The sequence below is a fragment of the Coniophora puteana genome (genome assembly GCF_000271625.1).
Source record: "Coniophora puteana RWD-64-598 SS2 unplaced genomic scaffold CONPUscaffold_3, whole genome shotgun sequence".
NCBI classification, from domain to species: Eukaryota; Fungi; Basidiomycota; class Agaricomycetes; order Boletales; family Coniophoraceae; genus Coniophora; species Coniophora puteana.
The window spans coordinates 2,285,302-2,305,456 of record NW_006913055.1 but is presented as its reverse complement, the minus strand read 5'-3'; the positions used below and the strand labels follow the sequence as shown (position 1 = coordinate 2,305,456).

Here is a 20,155-nt window from a genome sequence, read left to right as displayed (position 1 = left end):
ATCCCTGACATCTCGCTCGCTTGCGCCCCCGCCCCAATATTCAATGTCCATCTCAACACTCACACTCACAACACTACAACAACTCATCATTACTAAATTACGACCAATCCGGGGTCTCTACGACTTGTCTTCCCACGCCGCTCCAGCACGTGACAGCCTCGCCGCTCGACGGGTGTCGTCGTCTTCACCAACGTCTAAACCCTCTAAACCAGTCATGAGCTCAAGCAGCCTCGTCCTCCGAGGGGCACGCAGCACATCGCGCGCCTCCAACTCCCTCCGCGCATCCTCCCGCGCATTCCATGAACCACCCAAGGTCTACCGTGCCCAGGAGAAGGACCCGCAACTAGGCGACTATCCCGACCTACCCTGGGTCTCTAACCAGCAGCGCTCTCCATACGGCTGGTGGGACCCGCAGATGCGCCGCAACTTCAACGAGCCTGCAAGTCCCTCCCCTCTCTTCTGCCAGCGTTGCCCTTGTCGCTGGCCCTAGTATTTTCCCAGAACTAATACTGCTCATTCGTACAGATCCACCCGCGCGACGAAGTCCTCTCCATGTGGGGTCCCGATGTCGCCCCCGTGCCACCCCAGACGGCCCTCCGCCAGTTCCTCCTGGCCGCAGGCAGCTTCGTCAGCTTCGGCTTCCTCGTCAAATACGCCCTCACCCCCGACCGGCCAGCCGTCCCGCGGGAGTACCCGTACTCTGGTCTCGTCACGGAGCTCGGAGGCCTCGACGCGAACAAGGTATGGAAGCCACCCTGACTCACCTGCCGTGCCGCGTTTCACCCCGTCCTTTGCTTTGTGTCTGATTCTGACTGTCTTTCTTTTGCGTTCTGCATCTCAGGCTAGAGACGAGGGCGACGGCGAGGATACCGAGTAAAGGCACTCCTGAAACTTTCAACTGGTTCCGGCTGCGGCCACTGGCAGACGTGAAAGTCGAACACCACTTCAATCCATCCCATTGTGTAGATGGTCCTTGTCCGTGCAAATGCAATTAGAATCCGCGCATACCGCATAAACCCACCCTTGGCTTTCGCTCGCCGCGGTCCCTGCAACGACCGATACAGTGGATCAGCGGCACGTTTTACTAGTCGTTCGGCTCGCTTCAGAGACAAGGGTGAGGGGAAGACCCGAGAAGTAAAGGCGAGAACCGCACAAGAACACAGTCACGAGCTGTGGGTCCACATGTCCACCCGCACTATTTTCTAGGTGGCGTCGCCAAGCTAAGCGTTAGTATGACGCTCCCGCGTCATATAATTGAGGTGTTTTTGTTCGCGGTGCGGCGGGGTACTGACTCAGGAGAACTTAACTTTCGATTGACTTGAACGCCACCCCTCGCACGGCCTGTCGCGCCGGACGACGTTGATAAGATTCTGTCCGTGCTCGCAACCGCTCTCAATGTACTTGACCACGAGTCTGGTGAGTCTCACCACTCGGAACTTGACAGCTCCGATTGAGAAGGTTGAAGTTATCGATGATATCGATCGGGATGCGGTGATAAAAGTGCTGCACTTTTGAATGGCTCTGCGACAGGCCGCGACCAAAGTGTACATCGTGTCATGGTCGGCCCGACCTTCAATATTGCGGCATAAGCTAAACAAAGACTGGCGCCGCCACCATCGCCCTGTCGCATGCAACTGACATGATATCGTCTACGGTATCATCTCCTATACGTCTACGCCAAAAATTCCGCGTGGTGATGCATGATCTGCGCTCTGCTCATTGTCAAATAACAAATTACAAAAGTATAACAATTAAATGTGATCCAGGACCCGGCGTTCAGGTATACATACGTACAGTACCGTAAGGACCTGACTGGAAGTCTACGCCAGAAGAACCAAGTTCGGCACGGTATCGAGCTATGAGTAATCCAACGAACTTGTATTCAGTATCATAGACGGCTGTCACCGAGCAGAAACATACCCTCGGCTCGATCAAAGGATCAGGCATCAACATCGACCCGTCAGTGCCGCTACGTTTTCATCATGAGTCCGAGTTCTCCGCCTCCTCTTCCGAGTTCACCGAGCCCGCATCGTCGGCACCGGCACCGTCGCTTGAACTCGAGTCGTACAGCCCCGCACGCTTCTTCCGCTTCGTGCCGCTGACTAGCCTCGGTTTGGGACGCGCAACTCTAGGCCTCAGCTGTACCTCGAGTGGACGAGACGGGATTGCACCGGCGCCGCTGCCTGAGACTCTGAACTCGTCGTCGTTGTCGTCGCGGACACCAGTACCTCTTCCCGATCCCCCTGTTCCCGCGAGTTCATCTTCAGAATCGCTGTCCTGCGGGCGAGAGCGGGGCCCGTTGGTTCTGCGTTTCCCGGACCCCGCGTCTGGATCTGCTGCGTCGGGGTTCATACCGACGGTCGATGCTTTGCCCTTGCCCTTGGTTTTCCGACGGGCCAACGAAGTTCCAGCGGCACCGGCAGCGTCATCTTCCACACCGGGAGCAGCGTTCTTCCGCTGCCTAGGTTTGGGCTTGGGCCTGGGTTTAGCCTTCGCCTTCGTCATCGCCGTCTCCTTCTTCTCCTTCTCCTTGCCCTTCCCCTTCGAAGTCGCAGAAGCCGAAGCCGAAGCCGAAGCAGCAGTCTTCCTCCGCTTCTTCTTAGGCGGCTTCTCCGCGTCATCTCCCCCCACACTTTCGTCGTCATCACCACCGACGACATCATCACCATCGCCGCCCAACTCAAACGCCGCCGCCGATCCCGACCGCGAAGAGCCGGCGGGACCGGGCGTCGCATTGGTCGGCCTGCCACCAGCGGCGCCCTGCTTGCGCGCCTGTTCCTTGCGAAAGTCGGACACGACCTGCTGCAGCCGCTTGCTGCCGTACGCCTGGCGCTTGCGCGGCGCGTACGAGCCCGTGCCCGAGGACACGTCGAGGAAGACGTTCAGGTTGCCTTGCTTGTTCGAGGTCGTTGACTGTAAAAATAAATAAAATATAACAAAGGTATCAGTAAGTTTCAAATTTCCGAGTCGGCCGTGATTCGTATCGGCGTATTGCGGGGAAGTGGTAGAATTGAACGAGGATAATTTCCGATTGTGACCGTGGGCCAGCAAAGAAGAAAACAGAACACGGTAGAATGCAATGTAATGTAAAAGAAGACAAGACACATGAGACTCCGCACCTGCTTCCGCCGACTCATCTTCTGGATGATCGGAAGGAGGAGGTCGTCGACCTTCTTCTGGCCCCAGCTCAGCTCTTCGCGGAGAAATCTAACGTGACACATCGTCCATGCATGAGCGGACGGGCACGCATGACGGCTTTAGCAAAAATAACTCACTCTCGTAACGCGTCAAGGTCTGGCATGCCCCACTTGAACGGCTCTCGAGACGAATCAACGGTCGGGTGGTAATACGCGTCCCGCTGCATTGTACGAGCGGCACGATCATTAATACATAATTCCGTACTGGGCAAGACACTTCCGTCCACTCACCACCTGCGGATTAGGCCACTCTGGAGGCAAATAAAGATCCTTGAATTTCTTCTTCTGGAAGTAGCAGCGGTGCATCAGTTTCGATTTCAACAAAAAAAGAATGGAATCAAACGGGTACGCCGTCTCAGTGCACTCACAAACCGCTTCCGGAACTTGCTCTGGCTATCCGCCTCCCTATCCCGTCCACTCTGCACCTTGCCCCACCAGTCCCTGAACTTGTGCAGCCCGTCCGCGCCGGGAAACTCCTTGAGCAGCTCCATCGCCACCACGGGGCCCACACCGGGTAGACCCTCGACGTAGTCGCTCCCGAGCAGATACGCGAGGCGCACGAGCGTGTCGCGCTCGAGCCCGAGCTCGCGCGCGAGGTCGGAGAGCAGGAAACACTCGACGGTCTTGCTCTGGTTGAACATGTTCTTGAACACGCGCAGGCCGCCGAATAAAAAGACGTCCGAGTCGTCCGTGATGACGCCCTCGACGAGGCCGAGCTGCACGAGCTCCGCGCACTGCGCTTCGGCCTCCATCGGCGCGGTGATGTACGGAATACCGAAAAGGCGGAGCATGAGCTTTTCAAAATGACATCAGAGAAACGTCCGTTCAACCGAGATCGAGGTGCAAAGCCTACCATAATCTGAGAGATCATCTGCGTCGTGATATCGTCAGAGTCGCGCATCGCGGCCTTCTTCTGCTGATTGAGCACCCGGATCTCGTCGTCGATCTCGCGCCGCACAGTGTCGATGTCGCGTCCCCTCATGTCAGAGATAAACCGCGCGAACTCGCCCTCCTCCGCGTGTGCGTCCATCTCCTGCGCCGCGTCCCAGCTCTCGGCTTCGGCGGCAGCTCCACTCGCCGCCTGCTGTAATTGCTGTTGCTCCTGGTGCTGCTCTTCCGCACCATGCCCGCCGTCCTGTGCCTGCGCCAGCTCAGCCCGGCCGCTGGCCGGAGGCGACTGCGGCCAATTAACGAGCGACTCCGAGTCCGACTCTTCCTCTTCCGCAACGTCGGCGACGCGTTCAAGCGGCGTTACAGCGTCCTGCGCACGTGTCCGAGCAGGAGCAGAAGCAGAAGCAGAAGCGGAAACAAAAGAAGAAGACCCAGAGACACCGCTCCCTCCGAGTCCTCGGTCCCGGACCCGCCGTGACGACGGAGCATCCACATCCACATCATTGTCAACATCATCATCATCATCATCCGCAGCGACAGCGCCATGCTCAATTGAATCGTTCGACGTTGACGGCGCCAAAATGTCCACTGCACCGGCGCCATCAGCGACATCAATCCCACGTGCGGCAGCGACGGCTGGTCCGCTTATCCCGTTTTCTGATTCTGAGGCGCCGTCGTCAGCATGGCGGATCACGCCGTGTGAAGCAGGGCCGGCGACAATCGTCGCGGGTGGCTGCTCGTCCACTGCTATAGGCTCGGGGCAGGGGGCGACATATGCTGACGGATCAACCTCCTCCATATATCCTTCCGAGTCGGAAGCCTGAGAGAGGGTGGAGGGTTGCATGGGGCCACTGATGGTGGGCGCCGAATTTTGAAGTGGCAAGTTGTTTTCGCGCGCCTGGCCATCATGATGACCTTGGATCTGGCTCTGAGAAAGAGGTTTTGTTTCAGGTTTGTTGGACGGGTGGGGCAGCTGCGGAAAAACTTCCTCCATATCGTCATTGCCCGAGTCTGAATTGACCTGTACCGGCGCAGGGACAGTAAATTGCGTGAATGAGTTTGCAGAAATCCCATCGGTACTTTTCGACGGTGGAGAATGTGATACGACCACGTCGTGTTGAGACCGGCGAGGCGTAGGCGCAGGTGGCGGTCGCGATACAGGCTTTCCGCCTGCGAGAGGCGATTGAGAAACCGGACGTCCGAGTCCCTGATGCTCGCCAGAGGTACTCCGGAAGGGAGCCGCGCCGCCAATCGACAGGGCCGTCTGCAAACGAGAAGGAGTCGCATATAGATCCTCCTCATCAGACAGCTCGTGCACCACGCGTTTGGAAGGCGAAGACGGCTTGGGCGTGTCGGCAGGCGCGGTAGAGCCTGTCAGCAGCGAGCTCGCCGTGCCAAATACGGATGCCCCTGGAGCTGAAGCTGAGCAAGGGGACGGTCCTTGCGCATGCGACGGATGGCGAGCATCTAGAGAAGCCTGAATAGCCATGGCAAGGTCGGCGTCGTCCTCTTCGGCGTCTTCCACATTGTGAGCCTGAGTCTGAGGATGATACGCTGGCAGCTCGTCGTCGTCGAGGTCGAACAAGAACCGCTGCCTGTTCTTCCTCTGTACCGGCTTCACAGGCTGCGTGGGCGCCCGCTTGCCGATCGCAGAGAGCGCCATAGTCTGTTGGTATTCACGCAGGTTGGGGTGCATCGCGGCCGATCCTGGACTTTAAAGAACGGTAAATGAGCTTTGCAGCGATCATCGAGCAAAAGAATGTACATTGGGACCTCCTCGAGCTCCATATCCTCATCCTCGTCCTCGTCCCCGCCCACCGCCACCTTCTCATCCTGATCAATCTCAATCGGCTTCGCACTCGAACTCCCCTCGTCGCGGATCCCCAACACCCACCCGCCCTCGGCGCCCTCATTCTTCACAAGCACATACTCCCTATTCCTTTCACTCGCAATCCTCACCGGAATCGTCACATGCGCGTTCCCAATACTGTCCGTCGTCTCGAGCAGCTGCTGCGTGAGCGCGTTCCGCTGCTTCAGCCCCATAATCTGCGCGCGCGAGAAATCGAGCGGCGTCGGCGCGCCGCGCAGCATCGCCTGCAGGCGCGCGTGCGACGTCTGCCGCGAGCGCAGCCGCAGGTCGCCCACGATCTCGTACTGCACCTCCGTCGGCAGCTCGCGGAACGCGGGCGACGCCACGTCGATGTCCTCCGGCCGCATCTCCTCGATGAACGCGCGCAGCTCGTCCTCGGTCGCGAGGCGCGGGTCGGGCGCGCCGCCGCCTGCCCGGGCTTTGTCCGCGATGCGCGCGGAGAGGTCGACGTCGGGAAGGCGGTAGGGGTCGTAGTCGTGGAAGCGGTTCTTCTTGGACGAGGGCGGAGAGGCCGCGTCGTCCTTTGGCGGAGGCGGCTTCGCCGGTGTGCGAGGCGGGCCGTCGCCCTCCAGGTCTTCCAGATAGACCGCGGTCTCGTCCAGACGTGCAGGCTCAGTAGGCACTTTACTCTTTCCCTTCGCGGGCGGCGGTCTATCCACTCGTTGAGTAACCTTCCCATAAAGCATCACAGGACACCCACCGCGCATGCGCCAACGCCTCCCTCCTCATATGCGCCGCAAGCAGCCGCTCAGCAACCTTGGCATGACTCGCAGCAGCACCGCTCTTCTTCCTCTTCCTCTCCATCTACACACCCTCGTCAGCATCCACCGCTCAATGCAACGCACCAACGCAACACAGCAAAACGCACAATCGTACCCCTCTTCATCGCCGGCGCCCCCCCATCAAACACAAACACAGGCCTCACGCCATAAAACAGCAACTTGCATATCCGCCGCAGGAACCCAAGCACATGCGCGTTCACGAGCCCGCGCCCGTCCCGGTCGCGCATCGTCGCCTGGAACTGGTAGATCCAGATGCTCGAGTCGATCGCCATCGCCTTGCCCTCGACCGTCTCGAGCCTGCCGTCCCATATCGATGATTTAGTCAGTTAGTCTGATTACCTCGGAGGAAGAAAGATTCGTACGGGACAGGCCGCCCCACGGGCTCGACAAGGCTCCAAAGTGACTTGACACCCATCCTTGGACTTTTGTTCCAGTAGTATCAGCTAGCTCATAAGAATAATATCAACTCTGGCAGAACGAAAGCGCCGCAGTGGTCGTGGAGAGGTCTCAAGAGACAACACAATCAACTTGAGCGCTAATTGCAACACGCTCGTCAGCCCCATTACTCATCCCCTCATTTACATAAAAATCGCGGTCCCGAATCGAGTCAGCCGCTGTCACATCCACGTGGCGACGTGTCTCCGTGCCGTCCGGAGTCCCTAGTCCTACCTACTTGACGCTGAGGCCATGCTCTTCCAGCAAGTCTGCCGATAAAACAAAGCCTTGCACATCTCACACGAAAACCCAGGCAACCCAAAGATTTAAAACAGTCTATAGCAGGATAAGCAGGATATATATCCGTACGTACGTAGCCACTGTAACCATAACATGTGCGCAGTCGGTATCAACATAATACGTGCGAGAACCAGACCCGAGGACGTTGTAAGAACACTGTAACAGAAGAGAATAGACATATGATATGATATAGACAACTGCAAGGCCGTACGTATGATGCAGGTAAAAGTCCGTTTTTTCGATTACTGTATGTAAAAAAAAGTAAAAACGCGTAAAAGGTGGACACGACTTCGAATCTTCGAAACGGAGAAAAGCAACAATCGCAAAACCAATCGCGCGCAACGCCCCAGACGCGAGCGAAACCACGACCCAAGTCCCAATTTTCGAACAAAACAAACCACACTACACCCTTGGACTCCCCCTTCTCGCAGGCGAACCCCCCGGCCCCGCCGACCCAGGACGCGAGCTCGGCCCAGCATGCACACTCGGCGGCGGCCTCAACTCGTCGCCCGCCCCGCCCGGCATCATCTGGTGCCCAAACGCCCCTGGCGAGCCCCCACCACCACCCGTCATCTGCATCCCCATCCCCCCTCCCATTCCTCCACCCATCCCGCCCATCCCGCCCATACCCATCCCCATCCCGCCCATGGGACTCATCATCCCCGGCATCATCATCGACATGCGCGGGTCAAAGCCCCCCGTCATCATCGGCGACATCTGCCCCATCCCGCCCATCTGTCCCGGCCCCGGCGAGCCCCCTCCCATACCCTGATGATGCCCCGGCGACCCCCCTCCAGCACCCTCAGCTCCGCCCATCTGCGACCCCGCAAACGACATCATCGCCTGCTGATACGCCGCCTGCGCCGCCTGCTGCGCCGCCATCATCATCTGCGGGTTATACTGCGGCATCATCCCCGGATACCCGCCCATATACCCGCCCGTCATCATCGGGTTCATCGGCGCGCCCCCGGTCATCATCGGGCTCATCCCGTTCATACCCATCATCATCGGATTCCCCATCGCCGCCGCCGCCGCCATCGGATTGTACCCGAACCCGCCCGGCGCACCGTACATCGACCCCTGCGCCATCTCCAGCTGCTGCCGCTGGAACTCGTCCAGCTTCCGCTGCCGGTCCTCCGCGATCCGCTTCTCCCTCTCCCGCTCCGTGAGCGCAGCACCCACCCCGCCCTCGCGCTTCCGTTCCCTCTCATGCGCGGTGATCGCACCGAGCAGGCCCGTCTGCGGCGGCGGCGGCTTATGCGGCACATTGATCAGCGACGCGCCCATCTCCCTTGCCATCTCCTCCTGCTTCTTCGCCGAGCGGTCGCTCTTATCCTGGATCCCCGCAGACAGCAGCCCATGCGGCGTGAACGCCTTGGTCATCTGCTGCGTCGGCGCCTCGAGCTGCACGAACGTGTCCCGGTGCTGCTGCGTCGACATCTCCGGCAGCTGGTTGTGCCCGGGGTTCCGGCCGGGTTCCAGAACCTGCGTCCATATGGTCTGGCGGGCGGCCGCGTGGCGGTCGTAAGGCGTCGTCGCCTGGGGGCCCTGCATCATGGACGGAGACTGCATGCTATGCATACTCTGCATACTCTGCATGCCCGGCATCTGCTGCTGCATCTGCTGCATGTGTTGCATGCTGCCCTCGTCGGGCGTGCGCGGGTGCTCAGTGTAGCGGCGCTGTTGCTGTTGCTGCTGCTGGCCGAAATAGTCATCTGCAATACATTACAAACCCGAATTAATCAGCCAATGAGATCGCAAGCACCACGCGCATACACTCCACCACGTACTTTGCATCTGGCCACCGGGGGGCACAGGGAGATTGCGCAGCTGCTGAGGGTTGCGAAGCTGAGCATACGGGTTCGCGTCCGTCGCCTGCTGCTGCAGCTGCTGTTGCTGTTCCGCGGGCGAAGACGCGCCCCGACTGGACGGCCTCAGCGAGCGAATGGGCGCAACCGGGGTAGGCGCAAACGGAGTAAGCGTCTTCTTGTCGTTGGCATTGGTACTACTCGCAGGGGGCGGTCCACCGTCCGAGTCCGCGTCCTCTTCCTCCTCCTCCTCATCTTCATCGTCCTCTTCCTCCTCGTCGCTGCTCTCGGCCCACCCGCTAGCAGCATTATTCTTGCTTTTTCCTGCTGCCTTGCCCGCGACGCGTTTTCCGTTGGCGCGTCCCGGCTTGTGTGCGGCGGCCTGTTGCGCGGCCTGCTGGGCCTGAGCGCGTGCCTTGCGTTCGGCGGCCTGTCTGGAGGGTGCAAATGTGGACCTGAACTGGCCACTGGAGGGAGCGTCCTCTGTGCTGCCTGCCTGGGAAGGCGGGTCCGAAGCTGGGGGTTCTGTGTCTGCTGGTTGAGGGCCGTGTCCGTTGGAGTGCTCGCCATCGAGGTAACTGAGTGCAGCGAGCGCGTCTGCGTTGTCGTCGTCGGACTTTTGTCGGCGTGGCTGCTGCTGCTGCTCCTGTGGCTGTGGCTGCTGCTGTTGTTCTGCCATCGAGTTCTGGTTTGTGGAGGGAGAGAAGGAAGACGTGGGTGTGTCGGCAATCGGATTTGCAACAGCTCCTCTCGAATTGGCAGGTGCACGTGCCCCAGACGGTCGCCGGCCCAGACCGTCCGCCGCTGGCCCAGAGTCGGCGAGGCTTCCCATCGGGGTACCGGTGCCGCGGCGGACCGAGTTGCTGAATGCCGAGCGCTGTGATGGCTGGGAGTAAATGGACTCGCTCTGCTGCGTCGCCTCCTCGTCCTCCTCTGTCACAGTCGTAGGCATACGTCGCACACCCCGACCCCCACTCCCGCTACCGTCCATCTGCTGCATGTACATAATCGCATTGTTGTAGTCCTCGTGCACCTCGCCCTGAGTCTGAGTCTGAGGTGCCTGCGCCATATACTGCATTTGTTGCGGAGGCGGAGTCCCAGTCGGCGGCGGCGGTGACCTCGAATAGACATTAACAGGCGTCGTCGAAGCAGCACGCGGCGGCGACATCGTCTTCGACGGCGGCGTCGGCGCAGAAAGCACCGGCGACGTCGACAGCGCACGCCCCGTGTTCCTCTGCGGCGACCGCTCCGGTTTCGGCGGCGGCGTGGGCGTCGCCGCCCTCGCAGGGACAAACGCATCGACGTTCCGATCCTTGACCTCGGTAGCCGGTGAGTGCGGCGACGTGAGCACCGAGAACCTCGACGACGGCGTGTTGGGCGCCAGCTGTTGTTGCTGTTGTTGCAGCTGCTGCTGTGCCTGCAACTGCTGCATCCTCGGGCTCGGCGGCGGCGGCGTCATCGAGAACCTGCTCGCACTAGCCCCATACCCATGTTGCGGCTCCGGCGACAACCCCCCACCACGCGTAGACCCAGCCTGTGGCGGCGGCGGCGACGCCGCGCCATACGAACTCGGGCTCGTCGGCGTATGCGACACCGAGCTACGCGTATTCCCCTCATTACTGCTCTCCATCGTGCGCCCCATAAACGACTCCCCACCCGTACTCGCCGTGCGCCCGTCCCCGCCCATCCCACCAATATATCCCTGGCTCACGCTAAAGCTCGCACCGGGCGAATGCGACGACCCCGCACTGCGCGGTGGCGGCGTCCGCGTCTCCACAATAGACGGTACACGCGGCCTCGCCTCCCCGCCCGAGTCCTGCCGCACATTGTGAGTCGACAGACCCGACGTCGATGCTTGTCTCGAGAACCCGCCCAGCGTATCGCGCTCCGTGATGGGCGAAAGCGTGCGCCCGTACTCGTTCGCGGGTGTCTGATAGTTGGATGGTGGGCTGTTGGCCCCGTTCCCATTTTGCATTTCGCCTTCTCCACGCGCGTTTGCGTGGCCATTGCCCTGCTGAAGCGGCTGGGTCTGGCCAAAGTTGTCGTTGTTATCAGAAGAGGAGCCAAGGTCGAGCTCGGGGAGCTGGGGCACGGGTGGTATCGCTTCGGAGCTCACAGCCGTGCTGCCGAGAGTAAGAGGGGGGAGGGAAGGTGGGGCTTCAGGCGGAGGTGCGACGATGCCCCGCATGCGGTCGGTGAGAATCTGTAAGAGGCGAGCACGAACAACGGAAGTGCGGTCGTCGCGAGGGTCCATGGCCTCGGCGGCTTCGCGATCAAGGAATAATAACTAGATATGTCATTAGCATGCTAAAACACAAGCGTTTAAAACAAAATATAAACGCACATCTTTGCCAGGTCCAACAGGGTACCCAAACATCATAGAAACAGGATCTCGTGGATCCCAACTATACGGCTTTGGTCGGCCATACAATCCAAACGCATCATGCAGTGCTAAAAGCAAAAAGTCACCATCGTCAAAGATTTCAACTCGATTACCAAATCATACTCACCAACAAGCCACTTGAGCATCTCCGAAGCCTGCGTATTCCCCGTCTCAAGCTCGGGCATAACCAACAACCACCCCTCGCGGTTCTTCATCCCGCCCGCCGTCTCCTCCTCGCCCAGCAGACCCTCGACCTTCATAAGCGTGCTCCTATTGATCAGCTCCGGCCGCTCGGGGTACACCGCGAACGCCTGGGACACCTCGCGCAGCGACAACAGCGCCTTCTTGCGCTCGCGCGGCTTCGGCCCCGTAAAGAAGGACAACATCGCGCCCTTGCCCGGCGTTCCTCCGTTACCCCCACCCGCGCCGCCAGAGCTCCCGGGCCGCCCATTCGACTGCGACGCGCCCGAGTCCCTCCCGGACGAAAAGAAATTCGACAGCCTCCGCTTCTGCTGCACCGGGCTCGCTGGCCTCCCCGCCCCGCCACCACCGTTCCCCTGCCCGTCCTCCCCCGCGCCCGCGCCGTCGGCAGTAGCGGTAACGACCATCCACATGCGCTTCCAGTCCGTCTGCCCCGCGACGCGCACGCGCACCCAGCCCTCCATGCGCCCGCGCGTGAGCGTCGACGGCGCGTCGCGCCCCTCGGGCAGTGTGATGCGCACCAGGTGCGCCGTGTAGATCTCCTCGAGCCGCGACTTCTCCCACGCGGACAGGCGCAGCGCGGCGGCCCAGGAGAGCAGCGCGGAGACATCCGGGCACGCGAAGAGGAGGAGGTTCGAGCCGGCGGTGTTGAGCGAGAGAACGTTGGAGAATTTGCGCGGGGGCTCGGGGCCCTGCGTGGGGACGGTGATTGAGCCGAGAACCTGGACGAACTGGGGAGAGAGGCATCGTTTGATCAGCATGCATTCCCCCCAAGAAAAAGAAAAAGAAAGAAAGAAAGAAAACCCACCGCATCCGTCATATTCACATACGTAGGCGGCACCTCCCTTCCCTGCCGATTCGCCTCCTCGACCTCGCGCATATCCCAAATACTCAACGTCGTCCCCCCGAGCTGCGCCCACACGTCCGCCCAGCCGTGGTCGCCCTTCTGCGGCCGCTGCCCGTCCGGGTGCCGCTCGACCTTGCGCACGAGCGGACCCGAAAAATACACCTTGCGCGCGTGCGCGAGCGTCAGCTGCACCACCGACCGGATCTCGGGGTGCAGCGGCGGCGGCGGCGAGGACGACGACGATGATAGCGGGGGCCCGCCCGCGCTTGGGCCTGGACCTGCGCCCGCGGCTGCGCCTGCGCCTGCGCCGATGCCCCCACCAGATACGGACTGCTTGCGCAGTGTGCGGCGGGCGCCGTCGGGCTGCTGATCGGGGGGCGGCGGGGGTGGGCGGCCGTTTTGCCCCTGTGGGCCAGACAAGGGCAGCGTCACGGCGCCGTTGGTGCGCGAGCGGGTCTGGGTGATGGGCGGGCCAAAGTCGGTGCTGGGCTGTCCGTTGGAGCTAAAGTCGGACTTGCGGCCGGAAAAGGTGGAGGCGTTAGGGGAGGCGAAGGAGGAGGCGGAGGGGGTGCTCGGGCCGCTTTGGCTGGGGCTGGGGTCGCTTGGCTGCTGCTGCTGGGTGCGGGAGCGGAAGGAGAAGAAGGAGGAGGAGCGTCCGTGGGTCAGATTAGGCGCCATCTGATTAGCAGTGTTAATCTGCTGCTGCTGTGGTGCGAGGATGTCGACGGTGTGTGAGCGGTTGTGTGTGTTGTGCTGCTGTGGATTTAGATTTGGATTTGTGGATTCGTAGCTGCTGTTTTGGCCAAACTCGTGGACAGGCTGGTCGAGGCGAAGTGGGCTGGCCTGTCTGAGCTGCTGAAGCTCCTGAGGATTGATGAAGCTCCTGTTTCTGAGCTCCCACTGGGGACTCGTGCTCGGGGGATACGGAGCAGGGGCGGGGGAGGACTGCATGATGCAGGGGAGGGATTGGAGGAGCTGGCCAAGTAAGCACACGTGAACACTGCGCACAGCCCCAACTGCCCCCGCCGCTGGGCGCCATTGCACCGCGTGTCTCTCATCCACCAGTTCTCATAGCGACCTCTCTGGCACCTTCTGGCGCTCATTTAGTCCATTATTGTCCAAGTAGTGAGGTCATCAACTTCTACTCTCTACAATCTGCCAGCTCACTTCTTGGGCGCGTGCTCAAACTTGTCGAACCCAAGCGACTTTTGCACCACATCCTCTTCTGCATCCGGCTCCAGGTTCCCATTCCTGTCTCGTCGTGCCCTGATTCAAAACCAGTTAGAAGCTCGTTGGACCACCTGACAGCACACGACACACCTGAAGAAGGTATATGAAAGCACCACGTCGTCAATGTCCCGGCACGCAGGATCATCCACAAAGTCCTTATCAATGAAGAACAGCAGCGGCATATCCACCTCTTCCCCCGCGAGCAGCTTCTGCTCCTCAAAGCAGAAACATTCCACCTTTGAAAAGTACGGTGCTATCTGCATTCAGACAATCCATCTCAGTTCCCGTACGAAGTATAAAAAATTTACTCACCCGGTCTGGCGTGACGTTGTACGTCGCGATGCCAATAATGTCCTGCCGGCTGTTGTTGCGCGCCCTGTAAAACGCCAGACTCGTCTCGCCCGGCAGCACGTTCACGAACTTCTGCTGCGGCGAGAACTTCCACGGGAGCGCTTCGCTCCGATCCGCGTTAAAGTGCACGGTTATCCGCCGCGCGTCGTCGACGGGCACCAGCCTGTCTGCGGAGAACTTGCCCTTGCCGACCTGGGGCGTGCCCGCGAAGCCTGTTGCAGCGCAGAACATGCGGTAGAGCGGGACTGCCGCGTAGGTCATCCCGAGTGCGAACACGATCTAGAGAATACGCGCATAAGTAGTGGTGCATCCATGTGTAAGCGTGAGCTAGTATGTGCAGTCGTTAGACGAAACGTACCGCGGCGGATGAATACATGACCAGACTTCTGTTGCGCTGCGAGTGCATCTTCTGGCGTGCAGCCTCATATCCCGCCGCGCGCGCCCTTGCGCTCTGGCTTGGCCCTGCGCCAGCAGCACTTGGGCTATGTTGCAGTCGTACATGAGGTCGCCGAGGTGGAGAGGGAGGCAAATGAGCGCTGAATGTGAGTGCTCTCCGAGTCGTGAACTGCGTGAATGACGTGCCGCATTGGCATTGCCGTGGCAGGCCTAATATCTACAATGCATAAAACAGAAATCAGCTCCTACTGACGAGGCGACTGGCATAACTGACAAACATACCGCGGTGCGCAACATTCTGACAAACGCTGCACTTGAAGAAAGTCCGGAGCTAAATCCGAAGTCGCGGATTCGCATTTGGGATGCGATCGACACAGCTTGCCTTCACTTCACCTCCTCCACGCAACGACCACACACCATGGCCCCCGCCTCGCCTCCGCCCCCACCACCGCCGACAAAGCCTGCAGAGAAACCAGCGTCGTCGTCCAAGGCCCCCGATGCAGAGCTAGAGCAGCTCCTGTCCCGCGAGGCGTCTGCATTCCAGCGCGAGATGGAGGTCGAGCGCATCCTCAACGCGTTCAAGCTCAAGTGCGTCTCCTCCTTGCCGTCTCCTCGCTCGATGCTGAAGACCGCTTGATTCTAATTTCTCTCCACTCATCACCGATCGTTGATGCTGGCGCCTCGTTCCTCGCATGCACACACACTTGGGAACTTGAACACGAACGTACCTGAATACTGCTGCGCTACGTCCGGCGGCTCTCCGTGCGCATTCGACTGGCATCACCTTCAATGTCGCTTCCGTCGTCGATGCTCGCCGTGCTCTTATTTGATTGATGGAATTCACTCGTATGTTCGTTTCGCTGTTCCACAGCCCCTACGACATTCTCGACCTCCAGACGTCCGCAACACAAGAAGAGATCAAGAGGCGCTACCGCCAGCTCTCGCTCTGTACGTACCCGCCACCCCCTCCCCTCTACCAGCAACCTCTTTAAATCTAACCAACAACCTTGCCATACGCTAGTCATCCACCCCGATAAGACACCACACGAACGCGCCCCAGAGGCCTTCGACCTCCTCAAAAAGGTACGCACCCTTCCCATCTTAGCAACCACACGGCCCGACCAAACACTAACACCCGCTCGTTCCATCCCACCCCATCTTGTATCATCTCATCTCACCAGGCCGAATCCGAGCTCGGCGACGCCGCAAAGCGCGAGACGCTCGACGCGACGATCATCGAGGCGCGGATCCAGGTCCTGCGCGACCTCGAGCTCCCCGCAGCGCTTCCGGACGGCGACGTGCGTCTCCGTGCGCCGTCGATTCAGCCACCGTTCAAGGACCGGCTGCGCCAGAAGAGCAAGGAGCTGTTGATCGAGGAGGAGGTTAGGAGGCGCAAGTGAGTTTTGTTTTTGGTTGCTTGGTTTGTTGTGTGCGGATTGTTTTGTGGTCGTGTTCTTTGATTTTTGATTGTTTGTTCTCTTGCGTTTGGCAGTGTGATGAGTATATGCGGGGTGCTGACAAATTTTTGGGGTTTCGCAGGGCAATCAAGATGAACCTTGCGAACGAGGGCCTCGAGGCGCGTAAGAAAGAGGAGGAGGTTGCTTCGAGGAAGCGAAAGGCCGAGGAGGACAAGGCATGGGAAGGTACGTTTCTGCTCATAATCCTCATCAACTCGTCTGGTATTTATTGTTATCGATTTGCAGAGTCGCGCGACCAGCGAGTCGGCAGCTGGCGTAACTTCGCGAGCGGGGGCAAGAAGAAGAAGAAGGCCAAGGTGGCAGTTCTCGGATGAAGCTCTCGATCCCAATTAAACTCGGTACTGTTCTGGTTTGACCGGTCTTTGGCGTTTTAATTCTCGTCGTACTCGGCGGTTCGCCAGTTTGCCTAGCTAACATACATACTCTGCCGCGTGCACTCCTCGGCGATTGGCAGCGCATGCATTACTTACATGTTCACATCGAATCGATACGCACCCCGAACTCTATATCGAAATTGTAGAAAATGCCTGTAACATCCCTCGCATACATCTAATGTCATTGACTTTCTCAGACTTTTCTAAGCTCGTGTCCAATAAACATGAAGGCGCTTCAAATTGAGGAGGTAAAATTCAAACCCACTTACACGATCCCAATGTTGTACAGAACCCATCTAATCACTATCAGAAATATCGATCACGCTACGCATCGGCCCTAGCCTCCGTTTCCTCGCTGCGTGCGCGTGCGCGTTCGCGTTCGCGTTCGCCCTGCTCCCCACTGCTCCCCCTCCTTCCTCACTGTCAGACTCGATGAAAATCACATCGTCGGCGGAACTCAGCGTGCCCGAGCTCCGCCTGTCGCCCGTCCCGCCTGCCCGACTGTTTGCAGAACCGACCTGAGCTGCTGCTGCTGCTGCTGCTGCTGCTGCTGCTGCTGCCGTACCCGATGCGCCTTGCTGTTCAATCTCGTCGAGCACGGCAAAGTCGTCTGCGTCCATGTCGTCGTCAACGTCGAAGTAGTCGGACGAGTTGTCGTCCGCTCCGCCCGCGGCCCGCGTGTTGGCAGTACCCCGAGCTGCGCCTCGGTCCATCTGCTCTTCCCACTCCAGCGCCATGTCAATGTCCATGTCGTCGTCGTCGAAATTATTCAAGTTTGTGGTACTCGGGGGTTGACGACGGACAGGTTCTTGACGAGTACGGGCTCCAGATGAGGAACCAGCAGCCGCCCCACCCGCGCTCGCACCCGCACCTGCACCAGCGCCAGCAGCAGGAACCGCCCGACCCCGCTTCGCAGCCACCTCCGCCCGCTTCTGCTCTTCCGTAGGGACACCGATCGCCGCCGCCAGCCGCTTCTGTCGATCGTTGTAATGTGCTTTTATCACGCCCGTAGGAGGTCGGCCCCTCACCTTCCCCGTCGCCGCCGCCGCGTGGTTCCGGTTAGGAATAGCAACAGCGATATTGGCATTGGTGTCGGCATTGGTATTGGATGTGGTGGTGCGGGCGTTCGCGTTCGGTCTACTGGCGTTGGTGGTGCTCGTTCTGGGGTCCTCGTCGATGGACGTGTCGAGGTCGATGGCGTCGCGCGTTGGGGAGAAGGAGATGTCGAGCACGTTCGTGTCGTCTTGGCCTGCGGTGCCTCCGTCTCCGCGGTCGTGCTGCTCAAAGTAGGAGGACTGGTGCGGCTGTTGTTGGACAGTTCTGGTGGTTGAAGTAGAGACACCACTAGTACTAGCAGATGGCACAGGTGGCTGGTTATTTGTGGTGGAATTTGGCGGGCGGACGGAAGTGCTAGAGTTGGGTGGACGACTGGCAACAGAGGTTGGAGGACGGGCGTTGGAGTCGGGAGGACGGCTTGCAGCTGAATTTGGAGGACGGGCATTAGAATTGGGTGGTCTGTTGACTGCTGCTGCAGGACGTCCGTTCAGGTGAGGTGGTCCGTCTGCACCTTCCTCCCATCTATATGAAGTTTGGAAAATCAGTACTCTAGTTTCAATCAAAGTGACAGTTCAATAAGCCCACTCACCCCATCGCTCTTCTGAGAGCGGCGGCGAATTCCTCATCTTGATTTTCCTCATATGTTGGTGTCCATTGTCCTTTATGAATGATGTTTTCGTTTTGCAGGAACGCTATCCCATCACGAATATAGACATCCTTGATGAGCATCTGAACATTTATTCGAAGCTCAACAACCATGATCACGAGCAAATAGAAAAAATACGTACTTTATGCCCGAGCCTCGTCTCTCCAAGCACAATCTCCGGAATGAACCTGTACTCCATCGCCTTGAGCGAGCGCGACCCATCGGTGAGCACCAGATCCAACATGCCCCTCGGATACTTCGGAATCGGCCCCTCGTCCTCGTCCTCCTGCCCCTCTTCCTGCTGCTCGTCCTCCCGCCCCGACAGCCGCACAACGCCGCGCTCCTGACGCGCGGCCCGGACGCGCCAAAGATCGTACGCGCTGTGCCCCACCTCCATGATCGCGCGCACCTCAACGAGGATCGGACCCGTGATGGTCATTTCCCCCGTTCGCGGGATGATGGGTATACCGGTTTCCGGCACCATCGAGTCTTGGAGAGCATTGTTGAGCAGGTGGAACTCGATTTGCTGGACGAAGCGGTCGAAGTGGGCTGGGTTGTCGGGGTCGAGATGGTCCTCGCTCGTGATATGCTCGCAGCATGGCTCAAGCCATTCCTAAACAATGAAGATAAGGAAAGGCAATGTTAGCGGCTGGAGAATACAGCTCAGGCGAAGGATTGCGTACCGGATCTATCGTAGGCGAAGGGTAGTTTTGTTGGATCCACTGTTGCACTTGAGCGTTAACCATGGTGAATTTCGACGAGTCAACAGAGCGCCTTCTTGTGTCTCTTCTGTAAGGCAGTCAAGGAGAGGTTATCAGGGAGAGATTGAGGATAAGCGTAACACTATGGTAAGTTCAGGGAGATAGATGACCGCGCGTCAACAGGTGGAAGAGGGGAGGCTGGCCTGCGATGGTCGGTGTGGATGCTTACTGGGCTATATGCACAAATCTCCCCCAGCTAGAGGAGCGAAGTTCGACGAAAAAGAATCTGATGATTCTAGCAAGGGTTCCAGGGACTCAGTACTTGTCCACGCCCCTAGTAGCAGAGACAGAGATTAACGGTCTTGGAACGAAACGCGTCTCGGCCGCGTTCAACAAAGCAGAATAATTCTTGCTAGGAGCTCGAGCGGGTGCCACTGGGTCAAGAAGCTTGCAAATTAGTCGGACAAGGGCGAGAAGCTTTAAGCTCGTAGCCTAGAGTTCATCGCGTTTGGTGCAAGGCGAGAGGACGCGACAAGGACGCGAAGGGCAAGTCGCGTACACTTGGGAACATGGGACACGGACATTGCCGATCACTCCTTGCAATCGACTTTCATGACCCCACTTTCCTCGACACGATGCGATGAATTGTTCTCCTCTCGTTGCGCATTCTGCACACTGAATATGTGATCAAATACACATCATCGTTCACTTGGGAGCATTGTTTAATGACAGGGAATGACAAGTTTGTGGCATAATCATGTACATGAGGCTCAAATGGCTATCGTCCGAGTCCTGGGCCTGAGCCCTGGGTTTCTCTGTCTCTAAACCACCCCAGTCGTCAATACGCGCCGAGCTCTGTTATGATTCCAGACCTGAATACACTAATTTGCCGTGATTCAGGTTTTCAGGTGTCATCTGTTGGAAGTTGAGACCAGCCAGCGGTACGTCGTCTGTACAGGGCCTCCATTTTCAAAATTAACCAACTACGAAGTAGATCATATCTCACTTGCCGTTCCGACGATATGCTATGCATTCGCAAATTTGTATGGCTAGACGAAGTTAGTTTCACTGCGTCAAAGCTGTCGGCATCTGTATATTGAGGGCGTCGTAGGCTGGGTTAACTACTGGAGAGCTATGCTTTCAACCTGATCATAGAGCGTGCTATGCTAGGCCTGAGGTGTGTACATCGACCAAATATCATCTAAAACC

The 20,155-nt window shown here is 58.9% G+C and overlaps 7 protein-coding genes across 7 annotated transcripts; 2 read left to right on the top strand and 5 right to left on the bottom strand.

Moving 5' to 3' along the window:
* Window positions 1–214: 214 nt before the first annotated feature.
* Window positions 215–759, top strand: CONPUDRAFT_50068 (uncharacterized protein; the record flags this gene model as incomplete). Its single annotated transcript, XM_007767090.1, has 2 exons — window positions 215–467; window positions 545–759. The coding sequence occupies 2 exons, from the start codon at window positions 215–217 to the stop codon at window positions 757–759; spliced, it is 468 nt and encodes a 155-aa protein (XP_007765280.1).
* A 950-nt stretch (window positions 760–1,709) lies between these two features.
* On the bottom strand, window positions 1,710–7,240 carry CONPUDRAFT_100293 (uncharacterized protein). The gene is made up of 10 exons (XM_007767863.1): window positions 7,103–7,240; window positions 6,827–7,037; window positions 6,659–6,762; window positions 5,854–6,609; window positions 4,051–5,800; window positions 3,566–3,991; window positions 3,429–3,482; window positions 3,276–3,358; window positions 3,120–3,207; window positions 1,710–2,913 (listed from the first exon to the last, which is right to left on the bottom strand). The coding sequence occupies exons 1-10, from the start codon at window positions 7,153–7,155 to the stop codon at window positions 1,981–1,983; spliced, it is 4,458 nt and encodes a 1,485-aa protein (XP_007766053.1). The 5' UTR covers window positions 7,156–7,240; the 3' UTR covers window positions 1,710–1,980.
* A 637-nt stretch (window positions 7,241–7,877) lies between these two features.
* On the bottom strand, window positions 7,878–13,545 carry CONPUDRAFT_120092 (uncharacterized protein; the record flags this gene model as incomplete). The annotated part of the gene is made up of 5 exons (XM_007767862.1): window positions 12,676–13,545; window positions 11,794–12,598; window positions 11,628–11,734; window positions 9,266–11,570; window positions 7,878–9,190 (listed from the first exon to the last, which is right to left on the bottom strand). The coding sequence occupies exons 1-5, from the start codon at window positions 13,390–13,392 to the stop codon at window positions 7,878–7,880; spliced, it is 5,247 nt and encodes a 1,748-aa protein (XP_007766052.1). The 5' UTR covers window positions 13,393–13,545.
* Window positions 13,546–13,806: 261 nt separating this feature from the next.
* On the bottom strand, window positions 13,807–14,994 carry CONPUDRAFT_135812 (uncharacterized protein). The gene is made up of 5 exons (XM_007767861.1): window positions 14,974–14,994; window positions 14,654–14,908; window positions 14,257–14,574; window positions 14,035–14,201; window positions 13,807–13,980 (listed from the first exon to the last, which is right to left on the bottom strand). Exons 1-5 carry the CDS (start codon window positions 14,986–14,988, stop codon window positions 13,878–13,880), a joined length of 858 nt encoding a protein of 285 aa, XP_007766051.1. The 5' UTR covers window positions 14,989–14,994; the 3' UTR covers window positions 13,807–13,877.
* Window positions 14,995–15,076: 82 nt separating this feature from the next.
* Window positions 15,077–16,707, top strand: CONPUDRAFT_100284 (chaperone regulator). The gene is made up of 6 exons (XM_007767860.1): window positions 15,077–15,279; window positions 15,563–15,639; window positions 15,713–15,774; window positions 15,873–16,087; window positions 16,231–16,334; window positions 16,395–16,707. The coding sequence occupies exons 1-6, from the start codon at window positions 15,110–15,112 to the stop codon at window positions 16,481–16,483; spliced, it is 717 nt and encodes a 238-aa protein (XP_007766050.1). The 5' UTR covers window positions 15,077–15,109; the 3' UTR covers window positions 16,484–16,707.
* Window positions 16,708–16,791: 84 nt separating this feature from the next.
* On the bottom strand, window positions 16,792–17,712 carry CONPUDRAFT_135810 (uncharacterized protein). Its single transcript, XM_007767859.1, has one exon. It carries the CDS (start codon window positions 17,290–17,292, stop codon window positions 16,840–16,842), a length of 453 nt encoding a protein of 150 aa, XP_007766049.1. The 5' UTR covers window positions 17,293–17,712; the 3' UTR covers window positions 16,792–16,839.
* Window positions 17,713–18,360: 648 nt separating this feature from the next.
* On the bottom strand, window positions 18,361–18,991 carry CONPUDRAFT_50851 (uncharacterized protein; the record flags this gene model as incomplete). Its single annotated transcript, XM_007767129.1, has 2 exons — window positions 18,361–18,858; window positions 18,929–18,991. 2 exons carry the CDS (start codon window positions 18,989–18,991, stop codon window positions 18,361–18,363), a joined length of 561 nt encoding a protein of 186 aa, XP_007765319.1.
* Between the last annotated feature and the right edge of the window lie 1,164 nt (window positions 18,992–20,155).